The 18,203-nt window shown below is 46.3% G+C and overlaps 1 protein-coding gene across 3 annotated transcripts in view; it reads right to left on the bottom strand.

The window, feature by feature from the left end:
• Positions 1-3,282: 3,282 nt before the first annotated feature.
• LOC146019805 (uncharacterized) overlaps positions 3,283-18,203 on the bottom strand; it is a 120,488-nt gene continuing 105,567 nt past the window's right edge. For all 3 annotated transcript variants that reach the window (XM_083152372.1, XM_083152371.1, XM_083152373.1), the window contains 3 exons: positions 16,252-16,381; positions 13,659-13,706; positions 3,283-9,446 (listed from right to left, as the gene is read on the bottom strand). In XM_083152372.1, coding sequence (XP_083008498.1) covers positions 9,160-9,446; positions 13,659-13,706; positions 16,252-16,381 — 465 coding nt within the window. In that variant the 3' untranslated portion in view covers positions 3,283-9,159. The remainder of the gene's footprint in view (positions 9,447-13,658; positions 13,707-16,251; positions 16,382-18,203) is intronic.

Genomic DNA, 18,203 nt, shown 5'->3' with positions numbered 1-18,203 from the left:
GAGCTGAGGGGCCGAATAAGACGCTGTGAGCATTTTAGCATCCAACACATAATCACTGTTGTGTGTGTGTGTGAGTGTGATTATGTGTGTTAATTGTTTTTATAAAAAAAAAACAGCAGTCATCATGTATGTTTTTTTTTTTCTCCCATTCTCCCTTGATCACACCTACAACATATAATCAAAAATTCAAAACACAGCACGTGCAAGATCAAGGTAGCAACAGCGGTGGGAGCCAGAGGAGGTAGAGACCGCAGAGGAGGAGGACGGCCAAAGAGAGCAGGCCATTTCCCTACCCAATACCCTACCCTCTACCAATCCCCTACCCTTTCACAACCCAACTACCCTCCCCCCAGCCAATCCCTTCTCCCACCACCCACCTACCCTCCAACCACCAGCCAGCATCCAGGATTGCCCTCCCAAGATGTTGGAAGTGGTAAGTACACAATATGCCTCATGTACTTGAACACATTTCAGAACACTTTGCTATGTACTGTACATGCCACAATTCACAACACTCAGGTCATACCCCATTTCCCATGCCAACAGACCACCTGATCTAAGTTCACCAGGCGGTGAAAGAAATTCTGACCACATTCCGGCACGATTTGCTGGCGGCAGAGATGGCGAAGCTGTCTGAAATTTTAGAATAATTGTTTTTTGTTTTTTTTTTGTAATAAAAGTTCATTCACAGTTAGTTGTCTGTGTTTTGTTCAAATATGTTTGTGTATTTTGGTAAGGTTAGGTAAATAGGTACATATACACATGTGTGTTTGATCTTTTTGTGTGTGGTATAAAGTGGAGGGTAATGAATACATGTTGTTGAACGTGTGGTTGGATGTGTGGTGGTGGTGTGTGTGTGTGTGTGTGTGTGTGTGTGTGTGTTTGCAGAATAAAGGGTTAGGTTAGTGTGTGATGGCCATAAATATGACCGTAATAATTAATCCATGCATGTAAACACTGGTAACAGCAGACACTGGTTTACAAAACACATGTACACACAGGCACACATTTGAGTACAATCCAGAAATTGTGTTTTGCAATGCTACCATAGATAAGTGATCAAGTCCACACACGTACTGGGCCACATATGTATGGGAATGTAGTATATGGAAGTGACAGCATTGCATGACACAATATTTGAGAACTCAAAAATGGCATTTCTTTATTCTGTGTAATGTTTATGAGAAATATTAGATGTAGATGACATAATGGGTAACAATTTGACACATTGAAGGGGTGTTGATTAAACATTATATTGTAGTGGTGCAAAGCTCATTGCAGTATGTAAAATTGTGGGTCACAAACGCAGGGAGTTTTGAAAATGCCCCATTCTACAGAATACATAGAAATGTCGCAAGGGTTAATGTTAAGTGCAATTTGGGTTTATACATTTTTTATTGAGTTTGGATAATTGTTTAATAGGGTAGAAGCATGATTTCCTTGCAGATTCATTTGTGCTTTGTAAATCTACAACAGAGGCAGGGGTGGATTTAGGGGCCGAGCCGCCCCTAGGCACAACATTTTTAGCCGCCCCCCCCCCCCCCCCCCCATTAGGTGTATGGTGTGATGACATCACACTAATTAGTCTGGACTGGACCCAGAGGAATGCCGGGGGGTGAGAGGTGCAGGGTAGTGTTGTGGGAGGCTGGCATCCTGTCCTCACCATGGTGCATCCTTACCTGTCCTCCTGGAACTATGTCCCACGACATCCTTCTCTTCCTTTTGTAGTAACCGATAAGTGCAGCTGGTGCTTACTGGATGGGTCCCATGACACCTCTGTATTTTGGCATGGCTAGCGGGTGGGACTATGCAGGATAATGGACGTATGTGCCCCCAACCAGCATAAATATGACACCAGAGGCGGAACAAGTGAGTTGTGGGCCCAGGTGCAAAAATATGGATTGGGCCCCCCAAACACACAAAAAAATGCAGTGTTGTTTTGTTTACTTCAAATGTAAAGTCCATTACACATTATGCTGCACATTCACACACTCACACACCATAATGTCAAATACACATTCACACACAACGTAATGCCCATTACACATTGTCACCCACCATAATGCCCATTACACATTATGCCGCACACCGTAATGCCCATTACATATTATGCAGCACACTGTACTGCCCATTACGCATTGTGTCACACACTGTGATGCCCATTACAAATTATGCTACATGTAATGCTCTGTAGTACTCCTGCATATAGTTATTGCTCCCATTAGTGCCCCTTACACAATGCCCCAGTAGTGTCTGTTACACACAATGCCATCAGTAGTGTCCCTTACAGGAATGCTCACATTTTTGCAGCAGGGCATAAGGTATCCGTTCTCTGCCACTGTTGATGCTGAAGATGGGAGGGAAGAAGAGAGGTGCAGTGCTGCAATTGGGTCCTTGTCTATGCTGGTGCCACTGCTCTGCTGGCAGCAGGGAGCTTCCAGTTGCTGCTGGTCTGCGACTCTGCGCAGAGGTGGGAGATGAGATGCGGCTTTCCTGCTCAGAGCTGCTGCCAGCTAGAGGGTGGCTCAGCAGGGACGAGGAGAGAAGCCGCAGCTTAATGGCAGGCCTCGGTGGGGACAGAAGAGAGAGGAGCCGCATCATGATGAACGTGTGAGGATGGAGGAGAGGAGAGTTAGCTTCCGGGTGGAGGTGGGACCTGGGACGGAGGCACCGGGCGGAGCTTCACATGCCAGAGGGAGGATGGAGCTGCTAGGCAGGGGGGACACGCCATGCTTGGTCTCTTACTCCTGCAGCCGTGCTGGTCACCTCAGCCAGCAGCAGCGCCAGTCCCCTGCTAACACCGGCATTGGGTACCCTCCTACCGCATCATTGCGGAGACGCTCTCACAGCCGCGCAAGGTCCCCTCCTCCTTAAGCAGTGGCAGCATCACTCACCGCCTGCCGCGCAGGTTCACACTATAAAAAAAAAATTTGACAAAAAAAAAAAGAGGGTGACTGACAGGTGCCGCCCCTAGGCCTGTGCCTCACGGGCCTAGTGGCTAATCCGGCCCTGAACAGAGGGTGTTTGTTCAGATGTCTGGCCGCTCATGCACAACCATGCCACTCCCTCTTATGTGGTGGTCTGTCCGAACGGATGGGGAGACCTTGTATAGAAGTGTCTTCACTCACAGTGTGGCTGTGCGGTGCATCCGGTCCGATACGAACGAACGCACATCCGACCGAGTGAACCAGAATAAGGCGCACAGTCCGATACATTTATGTTTCAGTCAAGAACATGATTGTTCATCAGAATTTTTTATTTGACATTTTTTGAAAAGAGTGAACAAAATAAATGAAATATTTCCTATTAGATTTGGCCATTAGAGCATTTCCCTGCAGAATGACACGTAGGAGGGATGTGCTGTGTGGTATCGGCCATTAGAGCATTTCCCTGCAGAATGACACGTAGGAGGGATGTGCTGTGTGGTATCGGCCATTAGAGCATTTCCCTGCAGAATGACATGTAGGAGGAATGTGCTGTGTGGTATCGGCCATGAGAACATTTCCCTACAGAATGACACGTAAGAGGTATGTGCTGTGTGGTATCAGCCATTAGAGCATTTCCCTGCAGAATGACACGTAGGAGGAATGTGCTGTTTGGTATCTGCCATTAGAGCATTTCCCTGCAGAATGACACGTAGGAGGAATGTGCTGTGTGGTATCCGCCATTAGAGCATTTCCCTGCAGAATGACACGTAGGAGAAATGTGCTGTGTGGTATCGGCCATTAGAACATTTCCCTACAGAATGACACATAGGAGGAATGTGCTGTGTGGTATCACCCATTAGAGCATTTCCCTGCAGAATGACCCGTAGGAGGAAAGTGCTGTGTGGTATCGGCCATTAGAACATTTCCCTACAGAATGACACGTAAGAGGTATGTGCTGTGTGGTATCAGCCATTAGAGCATTTCCCTGCGGAATGACACGTAGGAGGTATGTGCTGTGTGGTATCGGCCATTAGAGCATTTCCCTGCAGAATGACACGTAGGAGGGATGTGCTGTGTGGTATTGGCCATTAGAGCATTTCCCTGCAGAATGTCACGTTGGAGGGAATTGTTGTGTAGTATCGGCCATTAGAGCATTTCCTGCAGAATAACACGTAGGAGGAATGTGCTGTGTGGTATCGGCCATTAGAGCATTTCCCTGCAGAATGACACGTAGGAGGAATGTGCTGTGTGGTATCACCCATTAGAGCATTTCCCTGCAGAATGACACGTAGGAGGAATGTGCTGTGTGGTATCGGCCATTAGAGCATTTCCCTGCAGAATGACATGTAGGATGGATGTACTGTGTGGTATCGTCCATTAGAGCATTTCCCTGCAGAATGACATGTAGGATGGATGTACTGTGTGGTATCGGCCATTCGAGCATTTCCCTGCAGAATGACATGTTGGAGGAATGTGCTTTGTGGTAACGGCCATTAGAGCATTTCCCTGCAGAATGATACGTAGGAGGGATGTGCTGTGTGGTATCAGCCATTAGAGCATTTCCCTGCAGAATGACACGTAGGAGGGATGTGCTGTGTGGTATCGGCCATTAGAGCATTTCCCTGCAGAATGACACGTAGGAGGGATGTGCTGTGTGGTATCGACCATTATAGCATTTCCCTGCAGAATGACACGTAGGAGGGATGTGCTGTGTGGTATCGGCCATTAGAGCATTTCCCTGCAGAATGACATGTAGGATGGATGTACTGTGTGGTATCGGCCATTCGAGCATTTCCCTGCAGAATGACATGTTGGAGGAATGTGCTTTGTGGTAACGGCCATTAGAGCATTTCCCTGCAGAATGATACGTAGGAGGGATGTGCTGTGTGGTATCAGCCATTAGAGCATTTCCCTGCAGAATGACACGTAGGAGGGATGTGCTGTGTGGTATCGGCCATTAGAGCATTTCCCTGCAGAATGACACGTAGGAGGGATGTGCTGTGTGGTATCGACCATTATAGCATTTCCCTGCAGAATGACACGTAGGAGGGATGTGCTGTGTGGTATCGGCCATTAGAGCATTTCCCTGCAGAATGACACGTAGGAGGGATGTGCTGTGTGGTATCGGCCATTATAGCATTTCCCTGCAGAATGACACGTAGGAGGAATGTGCTGTGTGTGGTATCGCCCATTAGAGCATTTCCCTGCAGAATGACACGTAGGAGGAATGTGCTGTGTGGTATCGGCCATTAGAGCATTTCCCTGCAGAATGACACGTAGGAGGGATGTGCTGTGTGGTATCGGCCATTAGAGCATTTCCCTGCAGAATGACACGTAGGAGGGATGTGCTGTGTGGTATCGGCCATTCGAGCATTTCCCTGCAGAATGACACGTAGGAGGAATGTGCTGTGTGGTATCGGCCATTCGAGCATTTCCCTGCAGAATGACACGTTGGAGGAATGTACTGTGTGGTATCGGCCATTAGAGCATTTCCCTGCAGAATGACACATAGGAGGAATGTGCTGTGTGGTATCGGCCATTAGAGCATTTCCCTGCAGAATGACACGTTGGAGGAATGTGCTGTGTGGTATCGGCCATTAGAGCATTTCCCTGCAGAATGACACGTAGGAGGAATGTGCTGTGTGGTGTCTGCCATTAGAGCATTTCCCTGCAGAATGACACGTAGGAGGGATGTGCTGTGTGGTATCGGCCATTAGAGCATTTCCCTGCAGAATGACACGTAGGAGGAATGTGCTGTGTGGTATCGGCCATTAGAGCATTTCCCTGCAGAATGACACGTATGAGGGATGTGCTGTGTGGTATCGGCCATTAGAGCATTTCCCTGCAGAATGACACGTAGGAGGGATGTGCTGTGTGGTATCGGCCATTAGAACATGTCCCTGCAGAATGACACGTAGGAGGGATGTGCTGTGTGGTATCGGCCATTAGAGCATTTCCCTGCAGAATGACCCGTAGGAGGAATGTGCTGTGTGGTATCGGCCATTAGAGCATTTCCCTGCAGAATGACCCGTAGGAGGGATGTGCTGTGTGGTATCACCCATTAGAGCATTTCCCTGCAGAATGACCCGTAGGAGGAATGTGCTGTGTGGTATCACCCATTAGAGCATTTCCCTGCAGAATGACATGTAGGAGGTATGTGCTGTGTGGTATCCGCCATTAGAGCATTTCCCTGCAGAATGACATGTAGGAGGTATGTGCTGTATGGTATCAGCCATTAGAACATGTCCCTGCAGAATGACATGTAGGAGGGATGTGCTGTGTGGTATCGGCCATTAGAGCATTTCCCTGCAGAATGACACGTAGGAGGAATGTGCTGTGTGGTATCGGCCATTAGAGCATTTCCCTGCAGAATGATACGTAGGAGGGATGTGCTGTGTGGTATCGGCCATTAGAGCATTTCCCTGCAGAAAGACCCGTAGGAGGAAAGTGCTGTGTGGTATCGGCCATTAGAGCATTTCCCTGCAGAATGACACGTAGGAGGAATGTGCTGTGTGGTATCGGCCATTAGAGCATTTGCCTGCAGAATGACACGTAGGAGGAATGTGCTGTGTGGTATCGGCCATTACAGCATTTCCCTGCAGAATGACACGTAGGAGGAATGTGCTGTGTGGTATCGCCCATTAGAGCATTTCCCTGCAGAATGACACGTAGGAGGAATGTGCTGTGTGGTATCGCCCATTAGAGCATTTCCCTGCAGAATGACACGTAGGAGGGATTTGCTGTGTGGTATCGGCCATTAGAGCATTTCCCTGCAGAATGACACGTAGGAGGAATGTGCTGTGTGGTTTTGGCCATTAGAACATTTCCCTGCAGAATGACAAGTAGGAGGGATGTGCTGTGTGGTATCGTCCATTAGAGGATTTCCCTGCAGAATGACACGTAGGAGAAATGTGCTGTGTGGTATCGGCCATTAGAGCATTTCCCTGCAGAATGACAGGTAGGAGGAATGTGCTGTGTGGTATTGGCCATCAGAGCATATCCCTGCAGAATGACACGTAGGAGGGATGTGCTGTGTGGTATCGGCCATTAGAGCATTTCCCTGCAGAATGACACGTAGGAGGAATGTGCTGTGTGGTATCGGCCATTAGAGCATTTCCCTGCAGAATGACCCGTAGGAGGAAAGTGCTGTGTGGTATCGGCCATTAGAGCATTTCCCTGCAGAATGACACGTAGGAGGGATGTACTGTGTGGTATCGCCCATTAGAGCATTTCCCTGCAGAATGACACGTTGGAGGAATGTGCTGTGTGGTATCGGCCATTAGAGCATTTCCCTGCAGAATGACACGTAGGAGGAATGTACTGTGTGGTATCACCCATTAAAGCATTTCCCTGCAGAATGACACGTAGGAGGAATGTGCTGTGTGGTATCGGCCATTAGAGCATTTCCCTGCAGAATGACACGTAGGAGGTATGTGCTGTGTGGTAGTGGCCATATAAGCATTTCCCTGCAGAATGACACATAAGAGGTATGTGCTGTGTGGTAGTGGCCATTAGAGCATTTCCCTGCAGAATGACACGTAGGAGGAATGTGCTGTGTGGTAGTGGCCATTAGAGCATTTCCCTGCAGAATGACACGTTGGAGGAATGTGCTGTGTAATATCGCCCATTAGAGCATTTCCCTGCAGAATGACACGTAGGAGGAATGTGCTGTGTGGTATCGGCCATTAGAGCATTTCCCTGCAGAATGACACGTAGGAGGAATGTACTGTGTGGTATCACCCATTAAAGCATTTCCCTGCAGAATGACACGTAGGAGGAATGTGCTGTGTGGTATCGGCCATTAGAGCATTTCCCTGCAGAATGCCACGTAGGAGGAATGTACTGTGTGGTATCGGCCATTAGAGCATTTCCCTGCAGAATGACACGTAGGAGGGATGTGCTGTGTGGTATTGGCCATTAGAGCATTTCCCTGCAGAATGACACGTAGGAGGGATGTGCTGTGTGGTATCTGCCAATAGAGCATTTCCCTGCAGAATGACACGTAGGAGGAATGTGCTGTGTGGTATCCGCCATTAGAGCATTTCCCTGCAGAATGACACGTAGGAGGAATGTGCTGTGTGGTATCGGCCATTAGAGCATTTCCCTGCAGAATGACACGTAGGAGGAATGTGCTGTGTGGTATCGGCCATTAGAACATTTCCCTGCAGAATGACACGTAGGAGGGATGTGCTGTGTGGTATCACCCATTAGAGCATTTCCCTGCAGAATGACACGTAGGAGGGATGTGCTGTGTGGTATCTGCCAATAGAGCATTTCCCTGCAGAATGACACGTAGGAGGGATGTGCTGTGTGGTATTGGCCATTAGAGCATTTCCCTGCAGAATGACAGGTAGGAGGAATGTGCTGTGTGGTATTGGCCATCAGAGCATTTCCCTGCAGAATGACACGTAGGAGGGATGTGCTGTGTGGTATCGGCCATTAGAGCATTTCCCTGCAGAATGACACGTAGGAGGAATGTGCTGTGTGGTATCTGCCATTAGAGCATTTCCTGCAGAATGACACATAGGAGGGATGTGCTGTGTGGTATCGGCCATTAGAGCATTTCCCTGCAGAATGACACGTAGGAGGAATGTGCTGTGTGGTATCGGCCATTAGAGCATTTCCCTGCAGAAGGACACATAGGAGGGATGTGCTGTGTGGTATCGGCCATTAGAGCATTTCCCTGCAGAATGACACGTAGGAGGAATGTGCTGTGTGGTATCTGCCATTAGAGCATTTCCTGCAGAATGACACATAGGAGGGATGTGCTGTGTGGTATCGGCCATTAGAGCATTTCCCTGCAGAATGACACGTAGGAGGAATGTGCTGTGTGGTATCGGCCATTAGAGCATTTCCCTGCAGAAGGACACATAGGAGGGATGTGCTGTTTGGTATCGCCCATTAGAGCATTTCCATGCAGAATGACACGTAGGAGGAATGTGCTGTGTGGTATCTGCCATTAGAGCATTTTCATGCAGAATGACAAGTAGGAGGGATGTGCTGTGTGGTGCATTGATAAATGCTTAATTATAGAAAATAATATTAAAAAATCTGTGAAAAGCATGGAGGACCAGAGGGAAGCTCTGGCCACTGTCTGAGGAACGGATGTGGTGTCTGTGTATGAAGCAGAGGGCACCAATGTACAGTGTGATAGAACACTGCGCACATCTCTACAGATACAGGACACTGGTCTGAGGAGCTAACGCTCTAACTACTCAAATCAGGGAAAGATTTAGGCCCTTTCCAGGTCCCGGATAAGAGCAGCGTTATGTGTCTTCAGGGCTTTATAGAAGATATGCTTGTCCAAGTCCCCCCAGGACCTGACATAGCAGTAGAGCTCTCGCATCTTCTCCTGATCAGTGCGTTTGCTGCGGACAGTGTCGTACTGTTCATCAGTCAGCAGTTTGTTCACCAGCAGGTCGTCTAGCACCGGGCTTACCATGGTTATCCGGCCTATCAGAGCTTTCCGGTGTGCAGTCACAAAGTGCTCTCTGGTGTGTTCAGCTCTAGAAGTAGTAGCTGGAATTACAGAACAGCGTGGTCACAGGTTTGTCCTATGGTTCTGCTTGAACCTGTGATAACTTACATCACAAACTTAAATTAAATCTATAATATGTCACTATAGGGCAGATGTATTTAGCCCAGATAAGTGATTGTGGACAGGGATAACGTAGCAGCAAATCAGCTCCTAACAGTAATTTTTCAAACCAAACCTGTAACATGGCAGGTAGGAGCTGATTTACTGGTGCATTATCAGTTTCCACTTTATTCCATCTCCAGGCTTAATACATCTGCCCCTAATTCACAATTGAATGATAATATATTATATATATGTATAACGCATTACCACGTGTTTCATTCACATTGCAGTTACCAAGATCTGGAATTTATGCCCCTCTATCTCTATTACCCCTGCAGATTGGAATCTGGTGCACCCTGGTATGAAAGGGGGGGGAGTACCAAACATCATACCCCATTAGAAATGATCACCTGGTGACAGGGCTGGCACTACCAAGAGGCAGCTGCCTAGGGGCTCCAGAATCTTAGGAGTCCCTGAGTCTATCACAAAATTAAGGATGACCGAGAAAGGAACCCTCGTTATGGAGTAGATGTAATTTTATAGGTCTTTTATGTGTATTAAAAAATTGAATAATTCTATGGGACCCAATTTTCTTCCCCTGCATGTACTGCCCTCCATGCGATGTATATAGGACAAGAAGAATACATGCATATTGGATCCAAAGTCTGTGATTTCCACATTCCCATATATAGGAAAGTATTGGTTTCATTATAAGCGCTGTTGAAGGGTTTCTCACTTTATTTGCATATCATTGCAAGCACCCGTCCAAGTAGGATTGGCATTCACAGCAGCCCTTCTGGCATTGGACAGAACTGCTAGATGACCAGCTTAGCCGACCATTGACAGACAGTATGCAAAAATGATGGGGACTCTGCAATAACAGATTCAGAGAGGACATTTTGGGCACTCATAGATCAGATGTAGAAAAGCTAAAAAGAAGTAGGGGTCATGCCACTCAGAGGTCTGCACTATGAGTCATTTCATGCTCAGGGAACTAGGGTATGGTAATACAGGGAATTGCTCCCGGTCCTTGTTGGAGCATGAGAGATAAAATACATAAAGAATGAGGAACTATGGGAAGGTCAGATCAGTCACAAGCAAGGAGCAGCTATGAAATGTATGAGGACCTATGGGAATGTCAGGTCAGTCACAAGCCTGGAGCATCTATAAAACGTGTAGAATACGAGAACCTATAGTATGGTAATGTCACATCAGTCACAAGCCAGGAGCATCTATAAAATGTGTAGAGTATGAGGACCTATGGGAAGGTCAGATCAGTCACAAGCCAGGAGCATCTATGGAACGTGTAGAGTATGAGACCTATGGGAATGTTACATCAGTCACATGCCAGGAGCATCTAGGAAACATGTAGAGCAGGGCTGGGCAATTATGGCCCTCCAGATGTTGATGAACTACACATCCCAGCATGCCTTGCATCAGTTTTAGCATGGCCACATAGCAAAACGAATGAAAAACATCCTGGGATGTGTAGTTCATCAACATCTGGAGGGCCGTAATTGCCCAGCCCTGATGTAGAGTATGAGGACCTATGGGAAGGTCAGATCAGTCACAAGCCAGGAGCATCTATGGAATGTGTAGAGTATGAGGACCTATGGGAAGGTCAGATCAGTCACAAGCCAGGAGCATCTATGGAACGTGTAGAGTATGAGGACCTATGGGAATGTCAGATCAGTCACAAGCCAGGAGCATCTATGTAACGTGTAGAGTATGAGGACCTATGGGAAGGTCAGATCAGTCACAGGCCAGGAGCATCTATGAAATGTGTAGAGTATGAGGACCTATGGGAAGGTCAGATCAGTCACAGGCCAGGAGCATCTATGGAATGTGTAGAGTATGAGGACCTATGGGAAGGTCAGATCAGTCACAGGCCAGGAGCATCTATGAAATGTGTAGAGTATGAGGACCTATGGGAATGTCAGATCAGTCACAAGCCAGGAGCATCTATGTAACGTGTAGAGTATGAGGACCTATGGGAAGGTCAGATCAGTCACAGGCCAGGAGCATCTATGAAACGTGTAGAGTATGAGGACCTATGGGAAGGTCAGATCAGTCACAGGCCAGGAGCATCTTTGGAATGTGTAGAGTATGAGGACCTATGGGAAGGTCAGATCAGTCACAGGCCAGGAGCATCTATGAAATGTGTAGAGTATGAGGACCTATGGGAATGTCAGATCAGTCACAAGCCAGGAGCATCTATGTAACGTGTAGAGTATGAGGACCTATGGGAAGGTCAGATCAGTCACAGGCCAGGAGCATCTATGAAATGTGTAGAGTATGAGGACCTATGGGAAGGTCAGATCAGTCACAGGCCAGGAGCATCTATGGAATGTGTAGAGTATGAGGACCTATGGGAAGGTCAGATCAGTCACAGGCCAGGAGCATCTATGAAATGTGTAGAGTATGAGGACCTATGGGAAGGTCAGGTCAGTCACATGCCAGGAGCATCTATGGAATGTGTAGAGTATGAGGACCTATGGGAATGTCAGATCAGTCACATGCCAGGAGCATCTATGGAACGTGTAGAGTATGAGGACCTATGGGAAGGTCAGGTCAGTCACATGCCAGGAGCATCTAGGAAATTTGAAAAAATGGGTATACTCGAGATGGGGTACTCAGAGTAGGAGTAGGAACAGGCCAAGCCTGGGGGTGTGGTGCCAAGCTGCTCCTGCTTAAGGGGTGTTAACCCTCTGGTGGGTATAAAGGAAAGAAAAAAGAAGTGAAGCGCTGAAAACGGATCAATTAGATATTACAAATTGGATTTATTAAGTAAGAATTTAAAATAATAATGATAAAAAGACATCAATGACAATATATATGTATAAAAGAATTTTAGGACAAAGAAGGGTGATCCTTATGTCTCTGTGATGCTGCTGTTAGTGTCCCAAGGGATGAGGGGCTCCTTAATCCGATGGATTGTGCCCTGTAAGAATGGTGAAAGCAATATGCCGTCCTGGATTGCCAAAGGTGACGCTGGAGGATGATCTGATTCCCAATGGATATGGGGTCCTCACTATGTTGCGGTTTTTGTAATCCACAGTGGGTTGGCTCACGCTGGAGGATGATCTGATTCCTGAATTTTGGAAAAGTCCTCACGATGTATGCGGAACTTGTGGTCCACAGTGGAAGAAGGTGGAAGTCCCCAATGGGGGGGGGGGGATCCTTCAAAGTCCAGGTTAAAAGTAGCAAGTGCTGCCTAACATGTTTCGTCGTGACCTCACGACTTTATCAAAGGTCATAGTTTATTTATTGCTGCTATACTCCCTGCCCATCCCTGGATTCCCCTTTCATTGCCACCTATTCCGGATTGCCTCCCCCCCCCCCCCCCCATTGGGGACTTCCACCTTCTTCCACTGTGGACCACAAGTTCCACATACATCGTGAGGACTTTTCCAAAATTCAGGAATCAGATCATCCTCCAGCGTCACCTTTGGCAATCCAGGACGGCATATTGCTTTCACCATTCTTACAGGGCACAATCCATCGGATTAAGGAGCCCCTCATCCCTTGGGACACTAACAGCAGCATCAGAGACATAAGTATCACCCTTCTTTGTCCTAAAATTCTTTTATACATATATATTGTCATTGATGTCTTTTTATCATTATTATTTTAAATTCTTACTTAATAAATCCAATTTGTAATATCTAATTGATCCGTTTTCAGCGCTCCACTTTTCTTTTTTCGCATCTAGGAAACGTGTAGAGTATGAGGACCCCTCCAACATTTATGAACCTGGAACTGAGGTGGAACTATGGAAAGCATGGAGCTGCTACATAACAGATGATTATACAGATGAATGGACGCTGTTACAGTCAGGGCAGGCGACAGGGGGGGTCAAAGGGGACAAGCTTGTGAGGGGCCCCAAGGTTCTGATGGGCTCAGGGGCTGTAAACATAGCTGCAGCAGTGCAGTGCCTAGCAATGGGTTATAAAGGTACCCGCCTGGATACCCGTAAGGGTACTTGCCTGGAACCCCCCTCCAGTATTAGTGAATATGATTTTTTTCAATATGAAGTGTACTAAAATGTTCTGTTCAAGGGGGCGGGGTATTGGGCCCCCAGATATATGAGTGTACCGGGCCCCAAGATTTCTGTTGCCAGCCCTGGTTACAGTACACAATAGGTCATATACCTTCCTGATGTGTCCTAGCCATTCGCCGTGTCCATTCTCTAAGTTCTCCTACAAAATATACAATACAGACAACATTAAAAGACAGCATATGAAGCATAACCAAGCAATGTATTGCACTATATAGAGACAATTCTCTGCAGCATTGTTGAGGTTCTGGTTACATGAGATGTGAATTACATTGTGAATCCAGCAGAAAGAACACTTAAAGCATAGATACATTATTAATCTAATACCATTATGCCTTATGTTCTAAAGGAGGATATGATTGGACAAGTCATGTACAGGGTTAAATGATAAATATATAGGCTTAAAATACATTCCCTAAACCGGGACGCACATGGATTACACAGGTTCTGGGGCTGATTAAGACAGGGTGAGATGCAGGGTTGAAGTCAGCCGGCCACCGAACATGTGTAAATCATAAGTGACCCAGTTTAAAGGGATAGTAAGGTAAGCCCATACTTAGAATAGCAATTACTTTATATTCTGCTGTAAGACAGGGTTGTGTATGCAGGATCATCAGGAAGCCCATGTGTGAGTGGCTATTACTGGGAAGGGAACTGAAGATCCCTCTCCAGGAAAATGATGTAGAAGTTGTGATGTCACTTGTTACTGTAGTGCCCTCTGCATCGCGGGAGAGCAGCTCCGCCTCCACGTCTGTAGAGGCACTCACACTCTGTGTCATCACCCTATCTGCCACAATGGTACCAATGTAACAGTATAAGATGTTGGATGGAAATCATGCGACAGCAGTGGGCACCCCAATGTTCGGGTTTGCTATAACCCATATTAGCAGATAGAAATCCTGAAAACATGACTTGTTGGTAAGGTACACTGGGGGGAATTTACTAAGGCAAATATGCCTAAAAGACATCATGGGTGAGATTTAATGGGATGAGATTTTCAGAAAGTGAGAGATTTGGTGAGAAATCTCCTGTTTTTTTTAAAGCGGCAATCATTTACACTGCAAAACCAGTTTGATTTTGCAGTGTAAATGATTGCCGCTTTAAAAAAACTGGAGATTTCTCACCAAATCTTTCACTTTCTGAAAGTCTCATCCTATTAAATCTCACCCCATATCTGTATGAGTAAATACTAATTTTTTAGGCATATTCGTATTTTTCCATTTACTATGCCAAAAATACACCAATTCATATTTGTATGTATGGTACATTCATATTTGTATTTACAAATACAAATATATACGCCATTCGGAAAATATGAAGCGCCATTTAATTTTCAATACGGCCGGTAATTATCGGCAATTAGCGGGATATGGCCTCTAGATGCCGGTAAAATAGGCCTGGAAAATACGCTTAATTTTCCAGGCGTATTTGGCAGATGCCTGCTCGAAACAGTCAGATCCATGCAGGCTTCAGTGCAAAAAATAAATAATAAAAAAAAGAGATAAATAAATAAAATTAATTTAAAAAAAAAACAGCGTGGGGTTGTAAAAAATAAAAAATAAAAATGTACAAAATTTTTTCGTAGGGTTACCCTTATTTTTTACAACCAGCACCAGGCCCACGGGCCGGTCCTGGTTCCCAAAATATGTGGGACAAAATTACTAGGGTTGCCCCGTATTGTAAGGACTAGCACCAGGCCGAACCAGCCAGCAGGGTAATGTCACAGCCTGGGGACACTTCTTATATAAGGTCCCGTGGCCAAAACATTACCCCCTGGCCGGTCAGCCTGGTCAGGGGTCCTGGGGGAGTGGGGAACCACCCAATGAGGGGGTCCCCCCCTTCAGAATTACCCTACCCAGGTTGAAGCCTGGGGTTGTCCCCAGTGGCCCTGAAGCAGTGGCAAAAAATTGAAAAACCATTGGGTTTTGCTGTAGAACTATGAGTCCCAGCAACCCTGGAATGCATACCGGGACTTGGAGAACTACAAGACCCAGCATGCGGCCCATTAATGGGCTTGCTGAGACTCTTCGTTCCACAGCAAAACCAATAGTTAAATAAAATCACACTGACACACATGAAAAAGAAAACTTTATTTCACACAGAGCCCACTCATACTGATACTTGCCTATCTTGATCCCGTAGGTAGATCACCGTCCATCAGCCGGTGGTCCCGAAGAAATCCTTGGGTGTACCTGTGGAAGGAAACCATACTTCCAAGGGTCCAACGGCGTAGATCTGGTCTTCTTCTGTCCTGAAGTAATCCAGCGTACTTGGCAAAATAAAAAAAACACATAACCCGGCACCATCACTAACAGTGAGCAATGTTTACATGGAGCGCTTCTCACTCTGAATGCCGCTATTGGCCGCTAGGAAACTCAGCTCCTGATTGGCTGCCTAGCGGCCAATAGCGGCATTCAGCGCTTCTCAATATTAGAGATGGTGCCGGGTTATGAGTTTTATACGGCCGCAAACATGAACAAATAAGCCATTGGAAAATACAAAGAACTCTTATTTGACTGCTTTATTAATTCCCCTCCGGAATAGGAATTTGCATATGGCTAGAACAGCTGTATGCATTCATATTCATTCGTATTAAGAATACGAATAAGAATTTTCGTATTCTTAGTAAATTTCCCCCGATGTGTGATAACATAACAGAGCAGCCAATACTGGCTACATTAAAGTACCTCTGATCAGCTGGGCCTTCCATATGGCTCCTTCTCTGTCCTCTTCTGACACATGTAGGTAAATATCGGAGTCATAAGCTCTCAGGGTGATCTCCGTGAACTGATACAGTTCCGACTGAAACTGCAGAGTCTGAGAGATTTGAAATGAAATGATAATTGATCCATCAGATCACAAGGTGTCATCCAAGTTATACAATTCAGATGTGTCCTATCTTGTCCAAGCAGCCCTTCTAGATCCAACTATTCATTAGCTCGTTAATTAATGCAGAGTGACTTTTTGGGTATTCCTTCTCTAAAGTTGCTTTGAATTTGCAACACTGTGCATTTCGGATACACAAGCAGACTCTGCTGATTAAAATGATACGCAGCATGTCTATATTGTGTGTGCGACTGTGGCTGTATCTGCGTATACAGTGGTATGCTACAAACACTGTCATGTATCATTCCGTATAGGGAGATAGAGCAGCAATCTGCTTGTGTATATTATACGCATAGGGATGCACATTACAGGCATTTTGGGGGGAATGTTTAAAGTGAATTCGTAAATCCCAGGGAACATGATGCCTGGGCTGGATTACAGGATAAATGCTCTACTGTGTGCCGGATTACAGGATAAATGCTCTACTGTGTGCCGGATTACAGGTAGATGCTCTGTGTTCCGGATTACAAGTAAACGTTCTACTGTGTGCCGGATTACAGGATAAACGCTCTACTGTGTGCCGGATTACAAGTAAACGCTCTACTGTGTGCCGAATAACAGGACAAATGCTCTACTGTGTGCCGGATTACAGGACAAATGCTCTACTGTGTGCCGGATTACAGGACAAATGCTCTACTGTGTGCCGGATTACAGGTAGATGCTCTGCCGGATTACAAGTAAACACTCTACTGTGTGCCGGATTACAGGACAAATGCTCTACTGTGTGCTGGATTACAGGATAAACGCTCTACTGTGTGCCGGATTACAAGTAAACGCTCTACTGTGTGCCGGATTACAGGATAAACGCTCTACTGTGTGCCGGATTACAGGACAAATGCTCTACTGTGTGCCGGATTACAGGATAAACGCTCTACTGTGTGCTGGATTACAAGTAAACGCTCTACTGTGTGCCGGATTACAGGATAAACGCTCTACTGTGTGCCGGATTACAAGTAAACGCTCTACTGTGTGCCGAATAACAGGACAAATGCTCTACTGTGTGATATATTACGGGTAAATGCTCTACTGTGATGGATTACGGGTAAATGCTCTACTGTGTGATATATTACGGGTAAATGCTCTACTGTGTGATGGATTACGGGTAAACGCTCTAATGTGTGATGGATTACGGGTAAACGCTCTAATGTGTGATGGTTTACGGGTAAACGCCCTACTGTGTGATGGATTACAGGTAAACGCTCTACTGTGTGATGGATTACGGGTGAACGCTCTACTGTGTGATGGATTACGGGTAAATGCTCTACTGTGTGATGGATTACGGGTAAATGCTCTACTGTGTGATGGATTACGGGTAAATGCTCTACTGTGTGCCGGATTACAGGTGAACGCTCTACTGTGTGCCGGATTACAGGTGAACGCTCTACTGTGTGCCGGATTACAGGTGAACGCTCTACTGTGTGCCGGATTACAGGTGAACGCTCTACTGTGTGCCAGATTACAGGTGAACGCTCTACTGTATGCCAGATTACAGGTGAACGCTCTACTGTGTGCCAGATTACAGGTGAACGCTCTACTGTGTGCCGGATTACAGGTGAACGCTCTACTGTGTGCCGGATTACATAGGATTGCTCTATTGTTTACAGGTAGATGCTCTACTGTCTGCAGGATTACAGGTAAATTCGCTACTGTGTGACGGATAAAAGTTGAATGCTCTGATGCTGAGATGGGACGAGAGGCTGAAGATACACAGAAGACTTATGAGTACATTAGGCAGAAGGTGACACAAGGAGCA

Source organism: Crinia signifera, chromosome 7, assembly GCF_055691185.1.
Source record: "Crinia signifera chromosome 7, ASM5569118v1, whole genome shotgun sequence".
In the NCBI taxonomy this organism is placed as follows: Eukaryota; Metazoa; Chordata; class Amphibia; order Anura; family Myobatrachidae; genus Crinia; species Crinia signifera.
This window is presented reverse-complemented; position numbering and strand designations above follow the sequence as displayed.